General features: G+C 46.2%; 2 protein-coding genes across 2 annotated transcripts; one reads left to right on the top strand and one right to left on the bottom strand.

Annotated features, from left to right (window-relative positions):
- Positions 1-16,665: 16,665 nt before the first annotated feature.
- LOC142915344 (beta-1,4-galactosyltransferase galt-1-like) lies at positions 16,666-18,527 on the bottom strand. The gene has a single exon (XM_076061178.1). It carries the CDS (start codon positions 18,204-18,206, stop codon positions 17,049-17,051), a length of 1,158 nt encoding a protein of 385 aa, XP_075917293.1. The 5' UTR covers positions 18,207-18,527; the 3' UTR covers positions 16,666-17,048.
- A 564-nt stretch (positions 18,528-19,091) lies between these two features.
- On the top strand, positions 19,092-22,790 carry LOC142915345 (uncharacterized). Its single transcript, XM_076061179.1, has 2 exons — positions 19,092-19,777; positions 20,944-22,790. The coding sequence occupies exon 2, from the start codon at positions 21,028-21,030 to the stop codon at positions 22,405-22,407; it is 1,380 nt and encodes a 459-aa protein (XP_075917294.1). The 5' UTR covers positions 19,092-19,777; positions 20,944-21,027; the 3' UTR covers positions 22,408-22,790.
- The last annotated feature ends 581 nt before the right edge of the window (positions 22,791-23,371 follow it).

Consider the following 23,371-nt stretch of genomic DNA (forward strand, 5'->3'; position numbering starts at 1 on the left):
CCTCGGCCACGAAGGAGGGGCAAGTCCTCTGTGCCCGCGTCATCACCCCCACCGGAGCTCGGGGACGCTTTGTGGGACGAGCCAAGCGGCTGCTGCTGTTGGGTCCAGCTGCTCTTTTCCGCCGGCGTCGTTGAGGTGGCTTCATGGCTGCTTCCATCGCAAGCCAGATGTCCTTGAGAGCCGCCGCATCCCAGAACCCGACTGTAGGAACTGGCGCAGGGTCGACCTGAGATAACTGAGGCCCGCACAGGCCCAGGCAGCAACAAGCAGCTGCACAGCTGTTCATACCCGAGCAGGGGCTTCTCGGCTGTCAGGAGGCAGGCGTCGTGGAGGAGGTGGTGGTACTCCGTTGACTCCGCTCCTTCACAGGATTCTGGGGGATGAGTGAGACCTAGGGCACAGTGGGGGGATGTCATCAGCACTAGGCAGTACCTGGACCGCACCCTTAATCATCATCATGCAAGCACTCACATTCGTCATTCAGTCATCCACGTCAACATTCTACGATCATTGTACTTAAACGTCGGCTGCACCCTCAGAATTGCATGGAAAGCTTGTGGGAGGAGCACACGGACCTTGGAATATGTACGACCCAAAGACATCATTGCGAGGGTGACCTTGGCTAGGCAACGCATCTAGATGGCCATGTCATCAATGTTTTTATTGTAATTATATACTAATTATATTTTATGTCAAAGTAATTGTGGTGTAAATTTTGATTTAAAGCTTTCGTGACTGCAGTAATTCATATTCTTAGCACTTTCGGTAAAGTCATATTGAAGGAAAACAATAAAATAATAAAATATATATAAAACAATAAAAAAAATTCATGACGTTTCGACCATAACACAAATGGTCATCATCAGGTGTGAAAAACCAACGGCAAGAAACATTTGAAAGAAGTGGCGGTTTGCATTTATGTATTTATTTTTAAATGGTGTATTTATTTATAAAAAAAAACACGTTAGCACCACGGGCAGCGATTTGGCAGTTTATTTAGAACTAGTCCATCTATGTTCTGAAAAGAGGAGGGGGGAGACGAAAAATTAATGAGCTGTCTGAAAGCCACCATAAGTGTGAACAATCAATTAAGACCTGAAATGGTTTATCAAATTCTTCCAATGATTGCTAAGCCAGAATCCATCTTCTCAGTTGAAATTGTCTCTGTGCTTGTATATGTGGTTAGCCTCATGAACGAATCTCTCATGGTAGCCAGATGGCTTACAAAGAACCTCTGTCTTGGAGAAGTCAATGTCATGTGAGCCTACTGAATTATAACAATGATCTGCCACGGCCGAGGTGTTGGTCCTACCGTGTTTAAGGTCTGCTTTGTGTTCACGAATGCGGTCCGAGACGTGGCGTTTGGTTTCTCTCATCTAGCCACATGGCCGGCCTGCTCTAGACGAATTCTTCGACCACATCAATTCCATACACCCAGCCATCAGATTTACTATGGAAGTCGAAAAAGATGGCAAGCTACCTTTTTTGGATGTCCTAATAAAAAAGAGACCTGATGGTTCAATGAGCCACTCTGTCTACAGGAAAGCTACCCATACGGATGCTTATCTGAAACCGGATTCCCACCACCATCCATCACAGAAGAATTCTCTCATCAAGACTCTGTATCATAGAGCCCAATGCATATCCGACCAGGAACACATAGGCAGTGAACTCAAGCACGTACACCAAGCTCTTAAGGCTAATGGTTACTCTGGCTATACAATCCGCAAAGCTATCACTCAAACCATGAAGAAGGACCCTCTTGAGGAGCCTTTCAAAACCATCACTTTACCCTACATTGCGGGGATAACAAAAAAGATCTCCAAAATCTTGAATAAACACAAGATCCAGGTCCGTTTCAACACATTACATAAAATCCGTGATCTGGTTCCATCTGTAAAAGATCTGATTCCGGACATACAGTACCCTGGTGTCTACAAACTAAGTTGGCTCTGTGGTAGTAGTTACATTGGAGAAACCAAACGCTATGTCTCGGACCGCATTCGTGAACACAAAGCAGACCTTAAACACGGTAGGACCAACACCTCGGCCGTGGCAGATCATTGTTATAATTCAGTAGGCTCACATGACATTGACTTCTCCAAGACAGAGGTTCTTTGTAAGCCATCTGGCTACCATTAGAGATTCGTTCATAAGGCTATCCACATATACAAGCACAGAGACAATTTCAACCGAGAAGATGGATTCTGGTTTAGCAATCATTGGAAGGATTTGATTAACCATTTCAGGTCTTAATTGATTGTTCACGCTTACGGTGGCTTTCAGACAGCATACATAAATTTTTCGTCTCCCCCCTCCTCTTTTCAGAATATAGATGGACTCGTCCTTCTAAATAAACTGCCAAATCGCTGCCCGTGGTGCTAACGTTTTTTTTTTTAATAAATAAACCGTTTAAAAATAAATACATAAATGCAAACCGCCACTTCTTTCAAATGTTTCTTGCCGTTGTTTTTTCACACCTGATGACCATTTGTGTTATGGTCGAAACGTCGTGAGAATTTTTATTGTTTTATATATATTGTATTATTTTATTGTTTCCCTTCAACGTGACTTTACCGAAAGAGCTAAGAATATAATTGTATTCATATTCTTAGTTCTTTCGGTAAAGTCACGTTGAAGGGAAGCAACAAAATAATAAAATATATAAAACAATAAAAATTCTCACGACGTTTCGACCATAACACAAACGGTCGTCTTCAGGTGTGTCGGTTTGCATAAATGTATTTATATTAAAACGGCGCATTTATTTATTTATTTTAAAAAACGTTTGCGCCATGCGCAGCGATTTGGCACTTTATTTAGGACTAGTCCATCTATGTTCTGAAAAGAGGAGGGGGGAGACTAATTTTTTTGTATGCTGTCTGAAAGCCACTGTAAGCGTGAACAATCAATTAAGACCTGAAATGGTTTATCAAATCTTTCCAATGATTGCTAAGCCAGAATCCATCTTCTCGGTTGAAATTGTCTCTGTGCTTGTATATGTGGATAGCCTCATGAACGGATCTCTCATGGTAGCCAGATGGCTTACAAAGAACCTCTGTCTTGGAAAAGTCAATGTCATGTGAGCCTACTGAATTATAACAATGATCTGCCACGGCCGAGGTGTTGGTCCTACCGTGTTTAAGGTCTGCTTTGTGTTCACGAATGCGGACCGAGACATGGCGTTTGGTTTCTCCAATGTAACTGCTACCACAGAGGCAACTTAGTTTGTAGACACCAGGGTATTGTATGTCCGGAATCACATCTTTTACAGACGGAACCAGATCACGGATTTTATGTAATGTGTTGAAACGGACCTGGATCTTGTGTTTATTCAAGATTTTGGAGATCTTTTTTGTGATCCCCGCAATGTAGGGTAAAGTGATGGTTTTGAAAGGCTCCTCAAGAGGGTCCTTCTTCATGGTTTGAGTGATAGCTTTGCGGATTGTATAGTCGGAGTAACCATTAGCCTTAAGAGCTTGGTGTACGTGCTTGAGTTCACTGCCTATGTGTTCCTGGTCGGATATGCATTGGGCTCTATGATACAGAGTCTTGATGAGAGAATTCTTCTGTGATGGATGGTGGTGGGAATCCGGTTTCAGATAAGCATCCGTATGGGTAGCTTTCCTGTAGACAGAGTGGCTCATTGAACCATCAGGTCTCTTTTTAATTAGGACATCCAAAAAAGGTAGCTTGCCATCTATTTCGACTTCCATGGTAAATCTGATGGCTGGGTGTATGGAATTGATGTGGTCGAAGAATTCGTCTAGAGCAGGCCGGCCATGTGGCCAGATGACAAAAGTGTCATCCACGTACCTCTTCCATAAGGTTGGGCACAGAGTGGCAGTCTGGATGGCGTCAGTCTCAAATTTCTCCATGAAAATGTTAGCTATAACCGGAGATAGGGGGGAGCCCATTGGGGTGCCCTCAGTTTGTTTGTAGAAAGTTCCATTCCAAGTGAAGTATGTATTGGTTAAACAGTGTCTCACCAGGGGGGGTACCTCAGTGTTTAGTCCTTGATGAACCAAGTCTTCAATGATTGCAATGGTGTCAGGTACAGGAACCTTGGTGAATAAGGAAACTACATCAAAACTGACAAGCAGGTCGTCTGGGGACAGGGAAATACCCTTGATTGTCGATACCAGGTGAGTAGAATTTTGTACCGCAGAAGTGGTTTTTCCAGTGAAAGAACGCAGGATTTCAGACAAAAAACGAGCCAGTTTGTAGGTGGGGGAGTTGATAGTAGAGACGATGGGACGAAGTAGTGTTCTACGATGGGGGCGGAGCCTGCAGAAGACGGGGGCGGGGCCACATAGGCCGTGGCAGTGACATTACCAGAGGGCGGGGCTCGAGGCCTGGACCGTTGGCGACAGTTGGAGCGGGGAGGCAGTTGCCATGGCTACCCGGGTTAGTTGTTGCCCACCCACATCGCTATAATAAAGACTTTACTTGTTTGCTTTGCGCTCGTTTATCATTGATTTACTTATTTATCGTTACCGAGACTATCCTTATGACTTAATTACTTGTTAAATAGATAGCAACTCGTCACGTTCTTTAGAAGGAAAACCAAAGAGGCAAATTTACACATAAGTGCTTCTGGCAGATGTGGCCACAGGCCAAAGAGACACGCACATTGATGTACTCATCGTCGGTATTAAATTATTGTTTACTATCGATCAAGGACGGGCATGTCAAAGTTATTTGAGGAAAGTGAGTGGTGGTGTTGATTGGTACTCGCTATGATCACGACCTTTAAGCTGTGTTTCACTCCAGCGCTGTCCTACCAGACAGTCTCGTCCCTTCACCTGATGAAGGCCGCTTGTGTTGTGGCCGAAACGTCGTGAGAATATTATTGTGTTATTTTATTTTATCAATTTATTATTTTATTCTCCTTCTACGTGACTTTACCGAAAGAACCAAAGAAGATGAATCCTTGCAGTCACGAAAGCTTTAAATCGAAATTTAACCGCCTCTACGGGGAGGGATTTCACACATCCTTAAGATCATTCAACAGACTCCGGGATAAGAAGGCTCAACTAATCGAGTCTCTCACCTTTCTGAAGAGATGCCGCGACTCTAAGGTAATACCAACCGCATTTACACTAACCTCTGCTGTTGCAACTTCTCTCAATGCAAAACGAATTCTAGCTAGAACTAGCTTCGCTCTTATCTCGGAAAAAATCAGACTTACACGCACCGAACTCGATCAGTTAGACAAGACACTCTACAAATCACACAACATTGACAGCAACAATGTCTACATTGGATTGGGAACATGTAGACAATATGACTACCTCTTCGGCTGCCACTGTCGACCAAATGTAGGGACAATTTGATTTCCAAATTCAATCACCTCTCCAGCAAAAAATCGGACCCACACACCGAAAAGATAGATGTCAACAAAGTCGTATTAATCGCAGTAACAGTTCCATTTCTGATGGCCTGAAATCCGTTTAAGCTAAAGGTCTAAACTTTGCTGTCACACCGAGACACATCCCAGTTAATGATATCATTGCCCATGTAGACGTTGCACTCAAGGGCTTGAGTCACATCTCTGCAGACGTAGCAAGATCTGAAATCGCTGCAACCCTCAAAAACGCTAAGATGCCACCAAGCAACATCAGCAAAGATGAACGCTTTGAATAATCTCAATTAAAAAAGAGAGATGATATTGTCATCCTCTCAGCCGACAAGGGCAATGTCACTGTCATCATGGACAAAATTCAAGACTGCATACTGATGTACCCCCCTGGTGAGACATTGCTTAACCAACACATACTTCACCTGGAATGGAACTTTCTACAGACTGAGGGCACCCCAATGGGCTCCCCCCTGTCTCCGGTTGTAGCCAACGTATTCATGGAAAAATTTGAAGCTGACGCCATCCAGACTGCCACTCTACGCCCGACCTTATGGAAGAGGTACGTGGATGACACTTTTGTCATCTGGCCACATGGCCAGCCTGCTCTAGACCAATTCCGCGACCACATCAATTCCATACACCCAGCCATCAGATTTACCATGGAGGTCAAAAAAGATGGCAAGCTACCATTTTGGATGTCTTAATTAAAAGGAGACCTGATGGTTCAATGAGCCACTCTGTCTACAGAAAAGCTACCCATACAGATGCTTACTTGAAACCGGATTCCCACCACCATCCATCCCAGAAGAACTCCCTCATCAAGACTCTATACCATAGAGCCCAATGCATTTCCAACCAGGAACACATTGCCAGTAAACTTAAGCATGTACACCAGGCTCTCAGGGCTAATGGTTACTCCGACTACACAATCCGCAAAGCCATCACTGCAGTCATGAAGAAGGATCCTGAGGAGCCACTCAAAACCATCACCTTACCCTACATTGCAGGAGATTACTAAAAAGATATCCAAAATCCTGAATAAACACAAGATCCAGGTTCGATTCAACACAGTACATAAAATCCGTGATCTGGTTCCATGTGTAAAAGATGCTGTTCCAGACATACAGTACCCGGGTGTTTACAAACTAAAGTGCCTCTGTGGTAGCAGCTACATCGGAGAAACCAAACGACATATCTCGGACCGCATCCGCGAACATAAAGCAGACTTGAAACACGGTAGGACGAACTCCTCTTCCGTGGCAGATCACTGTTATAATTCAGTGGGCTCACATGACATTGACTTCTCCAAGACGGAGGTTCTTTGCAAGCCAACCGGCTACCATGAGAGATTCGTTCATGAGGCCATCCACATACACAAGCACAGAGATAATTTCTCCCCCCTCCTCCGTTCCGAGCATGGATGGACTCGTCCGTCTGAACGGGGCTCGTAGCTATCCGTGGTGCTAAAGTTGAGGGTAAGATTCCACCCATTTTTTCGCCATATGGCATTGTGATATATAATGACTTATTGTTGGTGGCTCAGCTGATTGGAGAGTATATAGAGTTTATTGAAAACATTGAGGTAGTTTATATTTTAGTTTTTTTATTGGTTCACTATATGGTATTCATTATATAGTGTAGTGTATACCAAGTTGCTTTGTGTTAATAGCTCACCTTATTGTTAGAATATATTGAGTACATTTATTATATTGATGTAATTTAGACTTAGTTTTTTCACATCGGTTTACTGTATGATAGTTAGGTAGTTGTAGCCCTTTAGCGTCCATATACTAAATGCCTCTGTTGATATGTAAACTTTGACTTTAACATAGCTATTTCTGCGACCAGTCACAAGCTAATCCCTCAGCTATTTCAATGCTAAATTACCCTGTTTGATATGCAAACTCCTTTGTCAAGGCGCTTCACTTCTCCCACCTAGCTTAAAAGACGCTACGAATCTTAGCGTTCATTGAAGCGCTGGCGTCCCGACAGTTCTGTTCCTTCACCTGACGAAGGCTACTTGTGTTGTGGCTGAAACGTCGTGAGAATTTTATTTTATTACGTTTCATTTTTATTTGCATTACTTTATTCCATTCTACGTGGTGACTTTACCGAAAGAACCATGAAGATGAATCCCTGCAGTCACGAAAGCTTTAAATCGAAAGCCTCACCTTGTGTTGTTGTTGTGGGCAGGTCGTTTCTGAAAACAAGAGCGGTATAGCAGCTCAAGCGGGCTTGGCCTGGTAAAATACAAAATAAAAAACTGCGTGAATATTTACAATAAAACAAAGTTACAAAGTGGCGAGCCGGGTGAAGACAAATTAAACTTAAGCGAGATAATTAAAGTGAATGCAATCAGGCGAGGGCAGGAGGCAAGTCCCCGCGTGGCTAGGCCCTGCGTTGTAAAGTTCCAACCTGGACATCGATTCCCATGCTCGCTGATACTCAATTGACATCCCTACGAGAGAGAGAGGCTCTACGTTGGTAAACAACAACAACCACCACAACAACAACCACCACAACAACAACAACCACCACCACCACGACAACCGCGATGCGAATTTCTCACCTCAGATGCCAGTGCACGGGCGGAGGCAACTCCCTGTTACCTCTCGACGTCACGCGGCAGCAGGTGACATGACGTCACTTCCGGGAGACAATACTATCCTCCCACAATGAGTCTCTACAACTGAATAAATTATGCTAATTAGCTTGGTCCATTTGTCGAGGATGTTAATGATCCGCCAGTCACTGAGCGTAGCTTTACCCAAATAAGGATTGTACCGGAACAGATATCGGCAGTGACCAAGCGGAGGTGACGTCACGCTCAAGAGCGCGGTGGACGGGGGTGGGGTGAATACCTCGGTGACATGACGAAGGACACCGTCGCCTGGCGTTTCACGCCGATGAAGTAATGCTGAGTGGTGACGTCACAGAGCGGAGTTCGAGTTTAAGTTGATTTAGATTAATTTGCCATTGCTCCCTCTCTTGAACAGAGACCCCTTGGGGGCGTAAGCTCAACAAGAACGTGAATATTATTTTGTGTACACTGTGTGTGTACAAACTGTGTGTGTACAAACTGTGTGTGTGTACAAACTGTGTATGTGTACAGTGCGTGTGTACAAACTGTGTATGTGTACACTGTGTGTGTGTACACTGTGTATGGGTGTACAAACTGTTTATACACTGTGTGTGTACACTGTGTGTGTACAAACTGTGTGTGTGTACACTGTGTGTGTGTACAAACTGTGTGTGTGTGTGTACACTGTGTGTGTGTACAAACTGTGTGTGTGTACAAACTGTGTGTACAAACTGTGTGTGTACAAACTGTGTGTGTACAAACTGTGTGTGTGTTCAAACTGTGTGTGTGTGTACACTGTGTGTGTACACTGTGTGTGTACACTGTGTGTACAAACTGTGTATGTGTGCACTGTGTGTGTACAAACTGTATGTATGTACACTGTGTGTGTGTACACTGTGTATGTGTACAAACTGTGTGTGTGTACAAACTGTGTATGTGTGCACTGTGTGTGTACAAACTGTATGTGTGTACACTGTGTGTACAAACTGTGTGTGTGTACACTGTGTGTGTGTACAAACTGTATGTGTGTACACTGTGTGTGTACAAACTGCGTGTGTGTGTGTACACTGTGTGTGTACACTGTGTGTGTGTACAAACTGTGTGTGTGTACACTGTGTGTGTGTACAAACTGTGTGTGTGTACAAACTGTGTGTACAAATTGTGTGTGTACACTGTGTGTACAAACTGTGTGTGTGTACAAACTGTGTGTGTACACTGTGTGTGTGTGTACAAACTGTGTGTGTACACTGTATGTGTGTGTGTACAAACTGTGTGTGTGTACAAACTGTGTGTGTGTGTAATAAAGGTTTTTGGGTTAGATCGCGTTTATTTATAAATGTGTCGTAACCCTCCACCACCCGACACGGCCAATCAGCAAAAAAAAGTGTCACGTTGACAAAAGACAAATAATTCACTACTCCAGCCCACCGGTGTGTTGAAGAGTTAATCCACATTTACAGTTTGAGTACGACGTTTCGCTGGTAAATACATCCAGCATCATCAAGCAATTCGCCAGAATGGTAAAGCCCTCGCTTGCTCCCGGTTTTTATATAGAGCAGCAGGGTGACGTCATCACTTAACTCATATCAGGTGCAATGATTAGAGGCGGAGGGGGGGGGTATTGTAATTATATAATCGATTAGTAATCAGTCATTGGTTATGATTAGTAATGAGTTGTAGAATAGTAATTCTTTAAATCAAAATGTAATGTGTATTATTTAATAATACGCTTCCAGGCCGCACTAACCCGGTAGCTGTCAGAGCGATTAAAGTTTTCTTGTTCCTCTCAATTTCAATGGATTCTCTAATTAGTCTTTGCCAGTAATAATTAGTTTTACACACCACTGCAACATTGTCAAAATCAATTGAGTGTCCTTGTTGAAAAGCATGTTCTGCCACTGCCGGCAGTTGTGTTTGAGATAATTTAATATTTCTATGATGTTCTTTTAGTCTTACGCTGATGTTACGTCCCGTCTGCCCAATGTAGCAGCTGCCACATGAACAATTAATCCGATATACACCTTCTGTTGATAGTTTAGGTAATGCATCTTTAGTGCAAGATACTAGTTTTTGAATTTTGTGTACTGTACCAAATCTTACTGTAATGTTTTGCTTTTGCAGAACACGGGCTAATTTGTCAGTTATTCCTGAGATAAATGGAATTTTTATTGTTTTAACAATCTGGTCGCTTTCAGTAGTATTGCTTTGCGATCGTGATTTGGCATTCAGTGCTCTGTTAATTTGAGCATTATTGTAGCCATTCTGTCGTAGTGCGTCTTTAACGTGTTTAATCTCTCTCACTAGACTCTCACCATCTGACACTGTTTTGGCCTGATGTACGAGCATCTTGATAAGAGAGGATTTCTGAGCTGGATGATGATGTGATTCTGCATTCAGATAGGCATCAGTGTGCGTTTGCTTTCTGTAAACGCTGTGTGTTATTTTACCGTTTAGGCCATGTCCAAGCAAAATATCTAGGAATGGGAGTGTGTTATTCACCTCCATTTCCATGGTGAACTGGATGGCCGGGTTTTATGCATTGAGATGATTTAGAAAATCATTAAGTGTATCTTTACCATGTGGCCAGACAACCAAAGTGTCATCCACATACCTAAACCAAAAGGAAGGTTTTAATGTGCTCGAGGCAAGTGCTCTTATTTCAAAGTTTTCCATGTACAAATTTGCTATAGCAGGGGATAAAGGAGAACCCATTGCTGCTCCTTCCTTTTGTTTAAAGAAATCCCCTCTCCATAAGAAGTAAGTGTTATTTAAACAATGGCCAGCAAGTTTCGGAATATCTTTTTGTAAACCGGTATTCTTTACTAGTGTATCAAGTAATTTAAGCGATTCGTCCACTGGAACCTTAGTGAATAGAGAAATCACATCAAAACTTACCAGAATATCATCAGGAGTAAGTTTAATATCTTTAATCACATTCACAAGATGTTCTGAATTTTTTATGAATGAAGATGTCTTACCGATGTAGGGCTGTATTTGTTTGGTTATATATTTGGCTAATTGATATGTGGCAGAGCCAATTGTACTGACTATGGGTCGTAATGGGATGCCGATTTTATGAATCTTTGGTAGCCCATAGAGTCTAGGTGGTTTTGAGGCCCTTGGCTTAATTAGGTATTGCTCATTTTTAGGGTTTAATGAATTTGCAATTATTGCAGTGGTCTTACGTTCTAAAGTATTAGTTGGATCTCGTTTAATTTTAATGTAGGTACTTTCCTCTAGTAAATTTCTAATTTTATTATCATAATCGGCTCGTGACATCCCTACAGTAGTGCGGCCTTTATCAGCTGCTAGGATTTGGATATCCTTATTTACACGCAGCTCTCTTAAGGCTTTTGCCTCGTTAGAGCTAATATTTACTTTTGGAACTTTGCTATTCTCAATTATTTTAGCAACCTCATGTCTAGTCATCTCTGCCTCATTATGTGGAAGGAGTCTAACTGCTGATTCTACCTCAGCAATTATCTCATCCACTGGAATTGTGCGTGGGGTAACGGCAAAGTTAAGGCCTTTAGAAAGGATAGAGACTATGTCACCGGTTAATACAGTGTTGGTCAAGTTCAGTACAGTTTTGTTTCTACATTTTTGGTTTTCAGTAGGGATTTGTTTATTATGTAGTCTAGAAAATTTATTAATTTGGTTAGTTTTTGTTAGTTTAAACACATTATCAGCCGATTGTTGTGTTATGTTATCGATTATATTCCAATAATGCATAGATACACTATTGCTTATATCTAAGTGTAACTGCTTTAGCGATTCCGAAATGTAAGATAATTCACTCCTATTGTGCTGTATTCTCTCTATTAATAATAATTCGCTAGCTTTGTGTAGTATTTGGTTAGCTTTAGAAGACTTTATGTGATGTATTATTTTAACTGCGTTTGGTATTACCTTTGAATCTCTGCACCTTTTGAGGAACGCCAGTGAAGATATCAATTTCATCCACTTAATGCGAAGCTTCTCCAATTTTCTGGTTTTAAGAAAAGTATCCTCCCCATAGAGGTTAGTCAGTTTAACACGTAAGCTTTCGCGACCAATATGAATAATATTGGTCGCGAAAGCCTACGTGTTAAACTGTGTGTGTGTACACTGTATGTTTGTGTGTGTACACTGTGTGTGTGTACAAACTGTTTGTGTACACTGTTTGTGTGTACAAACTGTGTGTGTACACTGTGTGTGTGTGTACAAACTGTGTGTGTGTACACTGTGTGTGTACAAACTGTGTGTACACTGTGTGTGTGTACAAACTGTGTGTGTACACTGTGGGTGTACAAACTGTGTGTGTGTACACTGTGTACAAACTGTGTGTGTGTACACTGTGTGTACAAACTGTGTGTGTGTACAAACTGTGTGTGTTCAAACTGTGTGTACAAACTGTGTGTGTGTACACTGTGTGTACAAACTGTGTGTGTGTACACTGTGTTTGTACAAACTGTGTGTGTGTACACTGTATGTGTGTGTGTACAAACTGTGTGTGTGTACACTGTGTGTGTGTACAAACTGTGTGTGTGTACACTGTGTGTGTGTACAAACTGTATGTGTGTGTGCACACTGTGTGTGTGTACAAACTGTGTGTGTGTACACTGTGTGTGTGTGTGTGTACAAACTGTGTGTGTGTGTGTACAAACTGTGTGTGTGTACAACTGTGTGTGTGTACAAACTGTGTGTACAAACTGTGTGTGTGTACAAACTGTGTATGTGGTGTGTACAGTGCGTGTGTACAAACTGTGTATGTGTACACTGTGTGTGTACACTGTACACTGTGTATGGGTGTACAAACTGTGTGTGTGTACACTGTGTGTATACACTGTGTGTGTACACTGTGTGTGTACAAACTGTGTGTGTGTTCAAACTGTGTGTGTGTACACTGTGTGTGTGTACACTGTGTGTGTGTACAAACTGTATGTGTGTGTGCACACTGTGTGTGTGTACAAACTGTGTGTGTGTACACTGTGTGTGTGTGTGTGTACAAACTGTGTGTGTGTGTGTACAAACTGTGTGTGTGTACAACTGTGTGTGTGTACAAACTGTGTGTACAAACTGTGTGTGTGTACAAACTGTGTATGTGGTGTGTACAGTGCGTGTGTACAAACTGTGTATGTGTACACTGTGTGTGTACACTGTACACTGTGTATGGGTGTACAAACTGTGTGTGTGTACACTGTGTGTATACACTGTGTGTGTACACTGTGTGTGTACAAACTGTGTGTGTGTTCAAACTGTGTGTGTGTACACTGTGTGTGTGTACACTGTGTGTGTAAACTGTGTGTGTACAAACTGTGTGTGTTCAAACTGTGTGTGTGTGTACACTGTGTGTGTGTACACTGTGTGTGTACAAACTGTGTGTGTGTACAAACTGTGTATGTGTGCACTGTGTGTACAAACTCTGTGTGTGTTTACAAACTGTGTGTGTGTACACTGTGTGTGTGTGTACAAACTGTGTGTGTGTGTACACTGCAGGGGGCACAGGTGGTGTATTGGCCAGTCATCTCAGTTGTGGTGCCACGACCACGGAGCAACTCCGCAAACACCACAATCCCCTCCCGGCCCCCGACTAAGCACACAACCCACACACAGCACACCCCCCTAGTAGTGTCCTGACGGGAGGTTTTCTGGCACATCGGGTTTTAATCTAAAGGGCGCCTAGAGGGAGAGTCCCACAGTTTCCCGGTTGCAGGAGATTGGCCGACCCCCACAGGACAGGTTACATTGCGGTGCCCCTAAATTGGCTGAAGATTTTATGGGCGCAGAAGGGAATGGTTCACTGGACCAACTGCGGTGAGTTACTCACGACCTTGGGATAGGCGGAGTGTGGAATAATGGGCCAGAAGAGCAGACCAGTGGGTTAGAATTAATGAGCACGGGAGGACAATGGGTGAGCGGCAGCAGACCCCGTGGCCCTCCATTTAGACGGCGCAGGTTAAGCGCGCGATTGGCCGCGCGGTACAATTCCACCCCGGGCCTTTTAAGTTTAGAGAATGAAGGTGGGAGCCCCGGGACGATTGGGGCAGTTGTCTTCAACCTTCGGGCAATCCAGAGCCACTGCCTGCCGTCCTGCCTCCTCGAGCCGCTCGCAGCGTCCATGTGATGCCAGCGAGTGCTGCTATGAGGCAGCGATAGGCAAGGGTTTCGCTCGTCCTTCTCCCTCTGACTCTCATAGCGTCCGTGCGATGCCGTGAGTACAGCTACGAGGTACATGGTAGGACGTTTGTGTAACTGGGGGCATAGGCAGAGTTAGGCTAGGCTCTCCTCACGAAATATTCCCCCTCCATGTAGCGGGTTTTTGTGCCGTTGATAAACTTTAGTTCATTTCTGTGTGTGTGGGTAGAGCCTCGGCGTGGAGTCTGTGATTTTTGTGGGGAGGCGGTGTGCATGAGAGGGTGTGCATGAGAGGGTGTGCGCGGGGCTGCAGGGTTTCGGCGTGGGGCCCGCTTGCTGGCACTCGCGCGCACTTACACAGCATGTGCATAGTAAAAACAGCCTTAGCGGCGAGGCGTGCACCCAGAGTCCTGCCGCAGCCATCCCTTTTTCGTTATCATTAGCATTGGTACACAGCGGATTAGGGCCTCGCCACGGTACATTCTAAATCCACTCACACGCTCACTCACCCTCATGCAGAACAAGGGGAGTACATTCCAACTCCACTCACTCACACGCTCACTCACCCTCATGCAGAACAAGGGGAGTGCATTCCAACTCCACTCACTCACACGCTCACTCACCCTCATGCAGAACAAGGGGAGTACATGCCAACTCCACTCACATGCTCAATCACCCTCATGCAGAACAAGGGGAGTACATTCCTACTCCACTCATTCACATGCTCACTCACCCTCATGCAGAACAAGGGGAGTACATTCCTACTCCACTCACTCACACGCTCACTCACCCTCATGCAGAACAAGGGGAGTACATTCCTACTCCACTCACTCACACGCTCACTCACCCTCATGCAGAACAAGGGGAGTACATTCCTACTCCACTCACTCGCTCACTCACCCTCATGCAGAACAAGGGGAGTACATTCCTACTCCACTCACTCACACGCTCACTCACCCTCATGCAGAACAAGGGGAGTACATGCCAACCCCACCCAAAAAAGCACACGAGTCTGGAATCGATCCCAGACCCATTCTGGTGCACCACTCTGCCCCCCAATAGAGCATGAAAGGATATATTGTTACATGACAATACAGAAGGTTTTGAATACGACTAGTTGCATGTTTTATTAACATCCACTTATCAATATGTAATCAGCATCCCCGACATGGGTTAAACTTCAGTTGTATTTATTCTCAAGTTGCAGTACAGCACGTGTCTCCCTTCGCGGCTGGCTTCTCTTTTGCTCTCGGGACGGCGGCGCACGCTTTGCTTCCCGCCGCAGTGGCACTCGCTCTCTCTCTGCTGGCTGACGGCGTGTCGGAGAGAGGGGAGGCTCAGCTGGTGGAGCCCGCCACGTGGCCGATGGGTGGTAGCGCAGGCGGTGACGACGTTCGGACCCGGGCTCTTCACACCGACGACCCAGAGTCCTCTGCTGCTTCTGCTTATATCCCTCTCGGCGGGGCTAAGCTCCGCCTCTAGCCACGCCCCTCTCGGAACATTCTAGAGGGCTCTCGAGGCTTCCCGCTAGCTCTACCCATTTACCTTTCACCCAGATGGGATCCCCCTTACTGATTGGATGTGAGACAACATAGCACGTGTCTGTAATAACCCCCCGGTCGTCCTGTAGGTGGCGCACTCTCATTACAAATACATAAGTGCCATGATATCTGGGTTAAGCATATAAACTTGTTAACGATTTATGGAAGTTTTGTATTGAAGTATTCTACCAAAGGATCATCCCTAAGATAAACACGTACAAATTACATAAATTCTCCACTCTCACTCACTCTTCTCCTCACCATCCTCCTGTCACTCACCCTTCTCCTCACGCTCACTCACCCTTCTCCTGTCACTCTTCTCCTGTCACTCACCCTTCTCACTCTCCCCCTTCTCCTCACTCTCACTCACCTTCCCCTCACTCTCACTCACCCTTCTCCTGTCACTCACCTGTCTCCTCACCCATCTCCCTCGGGGCAGCAGCGGCCCGAGCACGGCTCTGCCTCAGGGCAGCATCGGGGGGCATACATGTTTGGGGGGGGCTTGCTCGGGGTCACGTGACGCACTTAAACCAATCCGGGGGCGTTAATCACAGTCACAGAATGACAGGACAGATCTGTGATATTATATATGTAGATAAAGAATAGTAATAGCATTTTGCTGTATATGTTTAAAACTGGTTTGCAAGATTGATAATACGTGATAATGATGATTTCTGCTAAATAATCCATCGTGAAACTATCTAATGCAACAATTCAGAAATGTCAACTCCATGTATTGTTTAGGAATACATTAACACGGCTTTATAATTTAAAATGAGCTGTGTGTATCAACAGCTGGTGTTGTTACATATTCAAATATACAACTATATACATTTGGATGTATAAATATATTCCTACTGAATCTATTGTAATGTTTAATGTGAGTCTTTACTAGCTCATTTGGCCCAAAACACTAAAATTATCACTCAAATTCAAAGTTTAATATCGTATGTACATTTTTTTTATCACCACAGGATTTACTTTTTAAAATCCTGACACTCTGGGATTTGACTATCCTCCGTGGACATGAGTCATGAAAACAATAAGCTCATTAGAGACTGGTAGAACATGCACACTGAACATTTATTTGAATAAATTTGTGCCACATTTTAAATGTTTTAACCTGAAAACATTTCGAGTGGTACTCCCAAAAGCAATAGAAATAATTAGGATTGGTTTAAAATAAACCAATGTTAACTTCCCTAGCTTCCATAAGACATACCAATACAAACCCTATTGTGCCCTGGTGGATTAAAATGCAGAAAAAAATGAAGATAACAAATTTTAACTGTAAACGCAATCATAAGATTAGCAAATAAATGTCCCATACATTGACCACATTCGCAAACGGAAAACTCACAAACACCGGTGTTTAACTTAAATTGCAAGACCGCAAAAAACGCAAGACGACAATCAACGCCGCCGCCGCCACCGCCGCCCGTTGTGCCTACTCATTCCAGAAGACCCTGTTGAGGACCTTGTTGACATTTCTGATCAGAGTGGCATTGTATCTCCACAGCGTGAGGTCCACGACCAGCGAGTCGAGCGGCAGGTTGGGCTGCTTGGGCGATCGGTAGTGGTGCATGATCGCGATGTCTCCGGGCACCATCTGCGAGATGCCCAGCGCGTTGAGCGTACTGTGCACCGACGTCTGCAGCACCGCGCGTGGGTTCAGGATCATCTTGGTCGGGTTGAAGACCTCCGGCAGGTTTGGCTCCCGTCTAATGTGGCGCATGATGTTGACGCCCGGGATGGCGTTCCACGCCTGGAACTTCGACCCAAACTCTTCCGATACCGTGTAGGGAAACACGTGGTTTTCGAATGTGTAAATGTCGGCGCCGTACTTGTCGTTCAAGTACCGCATGAGGTCCTTCCAGTTTGTGTGCTTCAAAGGGATGATCACTTCGTCGATGTCCGTGAGGACCAGGTAGCGCGTGCTGTACATGTGCCGATACACGCAGTCGTTCAGCGCCGCTATCTGGCCATAGTAGTGCAGCTCGCCTGGGTGCTCGGGGTAGTGCCACCCTCTGGACACCCGCACGTAGTCCGTGATGGGCCACTGAACGACCTCGACGAGGCCGGTCTTGATGTAGTAGAGGAGCACTTTGTTCAGCTCAGAGCTGCAACTTGTGTTGTATACCGTCACGCGGCCCGCACCCAAGATGCGGTACATTTCAATCGCCTGCACGAACTGCAGGACGTTGCCGTAGTTCCCGAAGAGCGTGGAGATGCAGACGCTGAATTCCTGTGTGAAGGTGGGGGGCATGTAGAGCCGATTTCGCACGGGCATGAAGACCCACTCGGCCTCCTCCTCGTCCGGTATTGTGCGCATGCGCTGGACGGACACGTGTCCCGGCTCGCAGTCCAGTGGCTCCGTGCACAGGAAGTCGGCCGTGCCGTACGGGAAGTCAAAGTGATCCGAGTGGACGTAGGCGCTGGCGGTGACCGTCAGGATCTCCGAGTGCCCTTGGCAGCAGAAGTGGCAGGAGAGCACGTCCGGCTCATACCGGTTGGCGATGCCGATGATGCGTGTGCTCTGACCGGCCTCGCGCTGGTCGTGGTACGCCGACACCAAGAATATCTTGGTGTCGCGCACGCGCATCATCGACGTGTTCTGCAGCGCTCACCGTTGCCCGCACAGCGTCACGTGGTTGATCTTATCGGAAGCAGACCCCGGCTTTGGCCTGAAGACGGACGAGTTGCCGAGTGCATCGAGGTCGCGAACGAGGAAGCCCGTCCAGCTGTACATGTACCAGACGCTCAGCAGCAATGAGACGCTGAGCAGCAGCAGCGAGAGGAACAGGACCGGGAGGCGTAGCTTCATCATCTTTCGAGGCGTGCAAGGAGACAAGACGTCTGGATCAAATCTCTAGACCGCCGTCTCAGGACGAAAAGTCTGATATCGCTCGGCCTGTGATTACATTTACGTAAAAACACACACACAGAGAGCTTCGCGTTAAAAATGCACAACACTTTACACAATTCCATTTCAGGTAAACCTCACAGAAAAACAAAAGCTCCCCAAAATCAAAAGACTGTATTGGCCTCAGGGCGGATATGTACAGGTACAACTCTCTGCAAGTGAATGCAATATTTGACGCTTGTGTTGCGCCCGAAACGTCGTGATTTAATTTAGTTTTTATTTTTGTTTTATTTCATTTCTACATACGTGACTTTACCGAAAGAACCAAAGAGTAACCATACGATAACCTGGATATAAGCATGCGTTAAATGTATTACTAAACAATACGCTCCCAGCAGCACTGAGCCTGCAGCTGTCAGAACGGTGAAATTGTTTTTTTATTTCTATCAATTTCAACAGATGATCTAAATAGTCGTGGCCAATAATAATTCGTTTTACACAAACATCAACATATTTCTTTGGTGTTATGTTTTATATAACGTAACACAATCAGCCATAGATCAGCGGGGTCGTGGTTCAAGCGTGGGGTCAGAGGTCGGCAGGAAGCGCGCGGCAGGGTCAGAGGTCAGCAGGAAGCACGTGGTGCTGGCGGCAACGCGGCCTCAGTTCAGTTCCATGTATTTGGTATAACCCTGTGAGCCATTCAGCTCTTGAATCGGGTGCGGCCCTTCCCTCTGCTGCTGCTGCCCTCTTCTACTGCTGCTGCCCTCTGCTGCTGCTGCCCTCTGCTGCTGCCCTCTGTTGCCGCTACTGCTGCTGCCCTCTGCTGCTGCTGCCCTCTGCTGCTGCTGCCCTCTGCTACTGCTGCTGCCCTCTGCTGCTGCCCTCTGTTGCTGCTGCTACTGCTGCTGCCCTCTGCTGCTGCTGCCCTCTGTTGCTGCTGCCCTCTGCTGCTGCTGCCCTCTGCTGCTGCCCTCTGCTGCTGCTGCCCTCTGTTGCTGCTGCCCTTTGCTGCTGCTACTACTGCTGCCCTCTGCTGCTGCTGCCCTCTGCTGCTGCTGCCCTCTGCTGCTACTGCTGCTGCTGCCCTCTGCTGCTGCTACTGCTGCTGCTGCCCTCTGCTGCTACTGCTGCTGCCCTCTGTTGCTGCTGCTACTGCTGCTGCCCTCTGCTGCTGCTGCCCTCTGTACTGCTGCTGCCGCCGGTGCCCGCGGGCTGCATTGAGCTTCGCGTGCGAGCCGAAGGGCGACGCGAAGCGGCGCTTCTACGGAGAGGAACAGCAGCAGCAGGAGCACAGCGCCCTCGACTGGCAGGTGCGGTGGTGGCGGCCTGGGGTCGTGTTAGTGGTGGCTATGATGGTGGTTGTGGTGGTGGTTGTAGTGTTTGTGGTGGTTGTGGTGGTGGTTGTGGTAGTGGTGGTTGTAGTGGTTGTGGTGTCTATGGTGGTGGTTGTGGTAGTGGTGGTTGTAGTGGTTGTGGTGGCTATGGTGGTGGCTGTGGTGGTGGCTGTGGTGGTGGTTGTAGTGGTGGTGGTTGTGGAGGCTATGGTTGTGGTTGTGGTGGTGGTGGTGGTGGCTGTGGTGGTGGTTGTGGCTCTGGTTGTGGTGGCTGTGGTGGTGGTGGTTGTGGTGGCTGTGGTGGTGGTGGTTGTGGTGGTGGTTGTGGCTCTGGTTGTGGTGGTGGTAGCTGTGGTGGTGGTGGTTGTGGTGGCTGTGTTGGTGGCTGTGGTGGTGGTTGTGGTGGTGGCTGTGGTGGCTGTGGTGGTGGCTGTGGTAGTGGTGGTGGTGTTGGTTGTGGTGGTGGCTGTGGTGGTGGTTGTGGTGACTGTGGTGGTGGCTGTGGTGGTGGTGGCTCTGGTTGTGGTGGTTGTGGTGGTGGTGGCTGTGGTGGTGGTGGTTGCGGCTCTGGTTGTGGCTGTGTAATTGGTTGACAATATTTTGTATTTCTCTCAATTTCAATAGATTTTATAATTAGTATTGGCCAGTATTAAGACTAAAATAGCACCAAAGAAATATGTTGATGTTTGTGTAAATCGAATTATTATTGGCCACGACTATTTAGATCATCTGTTGAAATTGACAGAAATAAAAAACAATTTCACCGTTCTGACAGCTGCAGGCTCAGTGCTGCTGGGAGCGTATTGTTTAGTAATACATTTAACGCATGCTTATATCCAGGTTATCGTATGGTTACTCTTTGGTTCTTTCGGTAAAGTCACGTATGTAAAAATAAAATAAAACAAAAATAAAAACAACTAAATTAAATCATGACGTTTCGGGCGCAACACAAGCGTCAAATATTGCATTCACTTGCAGAGAGTTGTACCTGTACATATCCGCCCTGAGGCCAATACAGTCTTTTGATTTTGGAGAGCTTTTGTTTTTCTGTGAGGTTTACCTGAAATGGAATTGTGTAAAGTGTTGTGCATTTTTAACGCGAAGCTCTCTGTGTGTGTGTTTTTACGTAAATGTAATCACAGGCCGAGCGATATCAGACTTTTCGTCCTGAGACGGCGGTCTAGAGATTTGATCCAGACGTCTTGTCTCCTTGCACGCCTCGAAAGATGATGAAGCTACGCCTCCCGGTCCTGTTCCTCTCGCTGCTGCTGCTCAGCGTCTCATTGCTGCTGAGCGTCTGGTACATGTACAGCTGGACGGGCTTCCTCGTTCGCGACCTCGATGCACTCGGCAACTCGTCCGTCTTCAGGCCAAAGCCGGGGTCTGCTTCCGATAAGATCAACCACGCGACACTGTGCAGGCAACGGGGAGCGCTGCAGAACACGTCGATGATGCGCGTGCGCGACACCAAGATATTCTTGGTGTCGGCGTACCACGACCAGCGCGAGGCCGGTCAGAGCACACGCATCATCGGCATCGCCAACCGGTATGAGCCGGACGTGCTCTCCTGCCACTTCTGCTGCCGAGGGCACTCGGAGATCCTGACGGTCACCGCCAGCGCCTACGTCCACTCGGATCACTTTGACTTCCCGTACGGCACGGCCGACTTCCTGTGCACGGAGCCGCTGGACTGCGAGCCGGGACACGTGTCCGTCCAGCGCATGCGCACAATACCGGACGAGGAGGAGGCCGAGTGGGTCTTCATGCCCGTGCGAAATCGGCTCTACATGCCCCCCACCTTCACACAGGAATTCAGCGTCTGCATCTCCACGCTCTTCGGGAACTACGGCAACATCCTGCAGTTCGTGCAGGCGATCGAAATGTACCGCATCTTGGGTGCGGGCCGCGTGACGGTATACAACACAAGCTGCAGCTCTGAGCTGAACAAAGTGCTCCTCTACTACATCAAGACCGGCCTCGTCGAGGTCGTTCAGTGGCCCATCACGGACTACGTGCGGGTGTCCAGAGGGTGGCACTACCCCGAGCACCCAGGCGAGCTGCACTACTATGGCCAGATAGCGGCGCTGAACGACTGTGTGTATCGGCACATGTACAGCATGCGCTACCTGGTCCTCACGGACATCGACGAAGTCATCATCCCTTTGAAGCACACAAACTGGAAGGACCTCACGCGGTACTTGAACGACAAGTACGGCGCCGACATTTACACATTCGAAAACCACGTGTTTCCCTACACGGTATCGGAAGAGTTTGGGTCGAAGTTCCAGGCGTGGAACGCCATCCCGGGCGTCAACATCATGCGCCACATTAGACGGGGGCCAAACCTGCCGGAGGTCTTCAACCCGACCAAGATGATCCTGAACCCACGCGCGGTGCTGCAGACGTCGGTGCACAGTACGCTCAACGCGCTGGGCATCTCGCAGATGGTGCCTGGAGACATCGCGATCATGCACCACTACCGATCGCCCGAGCAGCCCGACTTGCCGCTCGACTCGCTGGCCGTGGACCTCACGCTGTGGAGATACAATGCCACTCTGATCAGAAATGTCAACAAGGTCCTCAACAGGGTCTTCTGGAATGAGTAGGCACAACGGGCGGCGGTGGCGGCGGTGGCGTTGATTGTCATCTTGCGTTTTTTGCGGTCTTGCAATTTGAGTTAAACACCGGTGTTTGTGAGTTTTCCGTTTGCGAATGTGGTCAATGTATGGGACATTTATTTGCTAATCTTATGATTGCGTTTACAGTTAAAATTTGTTATCTTCATTTTTTTCTGCATTTTAATCCACCAGGGCACAATAGGGTTTGTATTGGTATGTCTTATGGAAGCTAGGGAAGTTAACATTGGTTTATTTTAAACCAATCCTAATTATTTCTATTGCTTTTGGGAGTACCACTCGAAATGTTTTCAGGTTAAAACATTTAAAATGTGGCACAAATTTATTTAAATAAATGTTCAGTGTGCATGTTCTACCAGTCTCTAATGAGCTTATTGTTTTCACGACTCATGTCCACGGAGGATAGTCAAATCCCAGAGTGTCAGGATTTTAAAAAGTAAATCCTGTGGTGATAAAAAAAATGCACATACGATATTAAACTTTGAATTTGAGTGATAATTTGAGTGTTTTGGGCCAAATGAGCTAGTAAAGACTCACATTAAACATTACAATAGATTCAGTAGGAATATATTTATACATCCAAATGTATATAGTTGTATATTTGAATATGTAACAACACCAGCTGTTGATACATACAGCTCATTTTAAATTATAAAGCCGTGTTAATGTATTCCTAAACAATACATGGAGTTGACATTTCTGAATTGTTGCATTAGATACTTTCACGATGGATTATTCAGCAGAAATCATCATTATCACGTACTATCAATCTTGCAAACCAGTTTTAAACATATACAGCAAAATGCTATTACTATTCTTTATCTACATATATAATATCACAGATCTGTCCTTCTGTCATTCTGTGACTGTGATTAACGCCTCCGGATTGGTTTAAGTGCGTCACGTGACCCCGAGCAAACAGCCAACCAGAGGT

Source organism: Petromyzon marinus, unplaced genomic scaffold (genome assembly GCF_048934315.1).
Source record: "Petromyzon marinus isolate PM22_M1 ecotype Great Lakes invasive population unplaced genomic scaffold, UKy_Petmar_22M1.pri1.0 PM_G_Scaffold_3, whole genome shotgun sequence".
In the NCBI taxonomy this organism is placed as follows: Eukaryota; Metazoa; Chordata; class Hyperoartia; order Petromyzontiformes; family Petromyzontidae; genus Petromyzon; species Petromyzon marinus.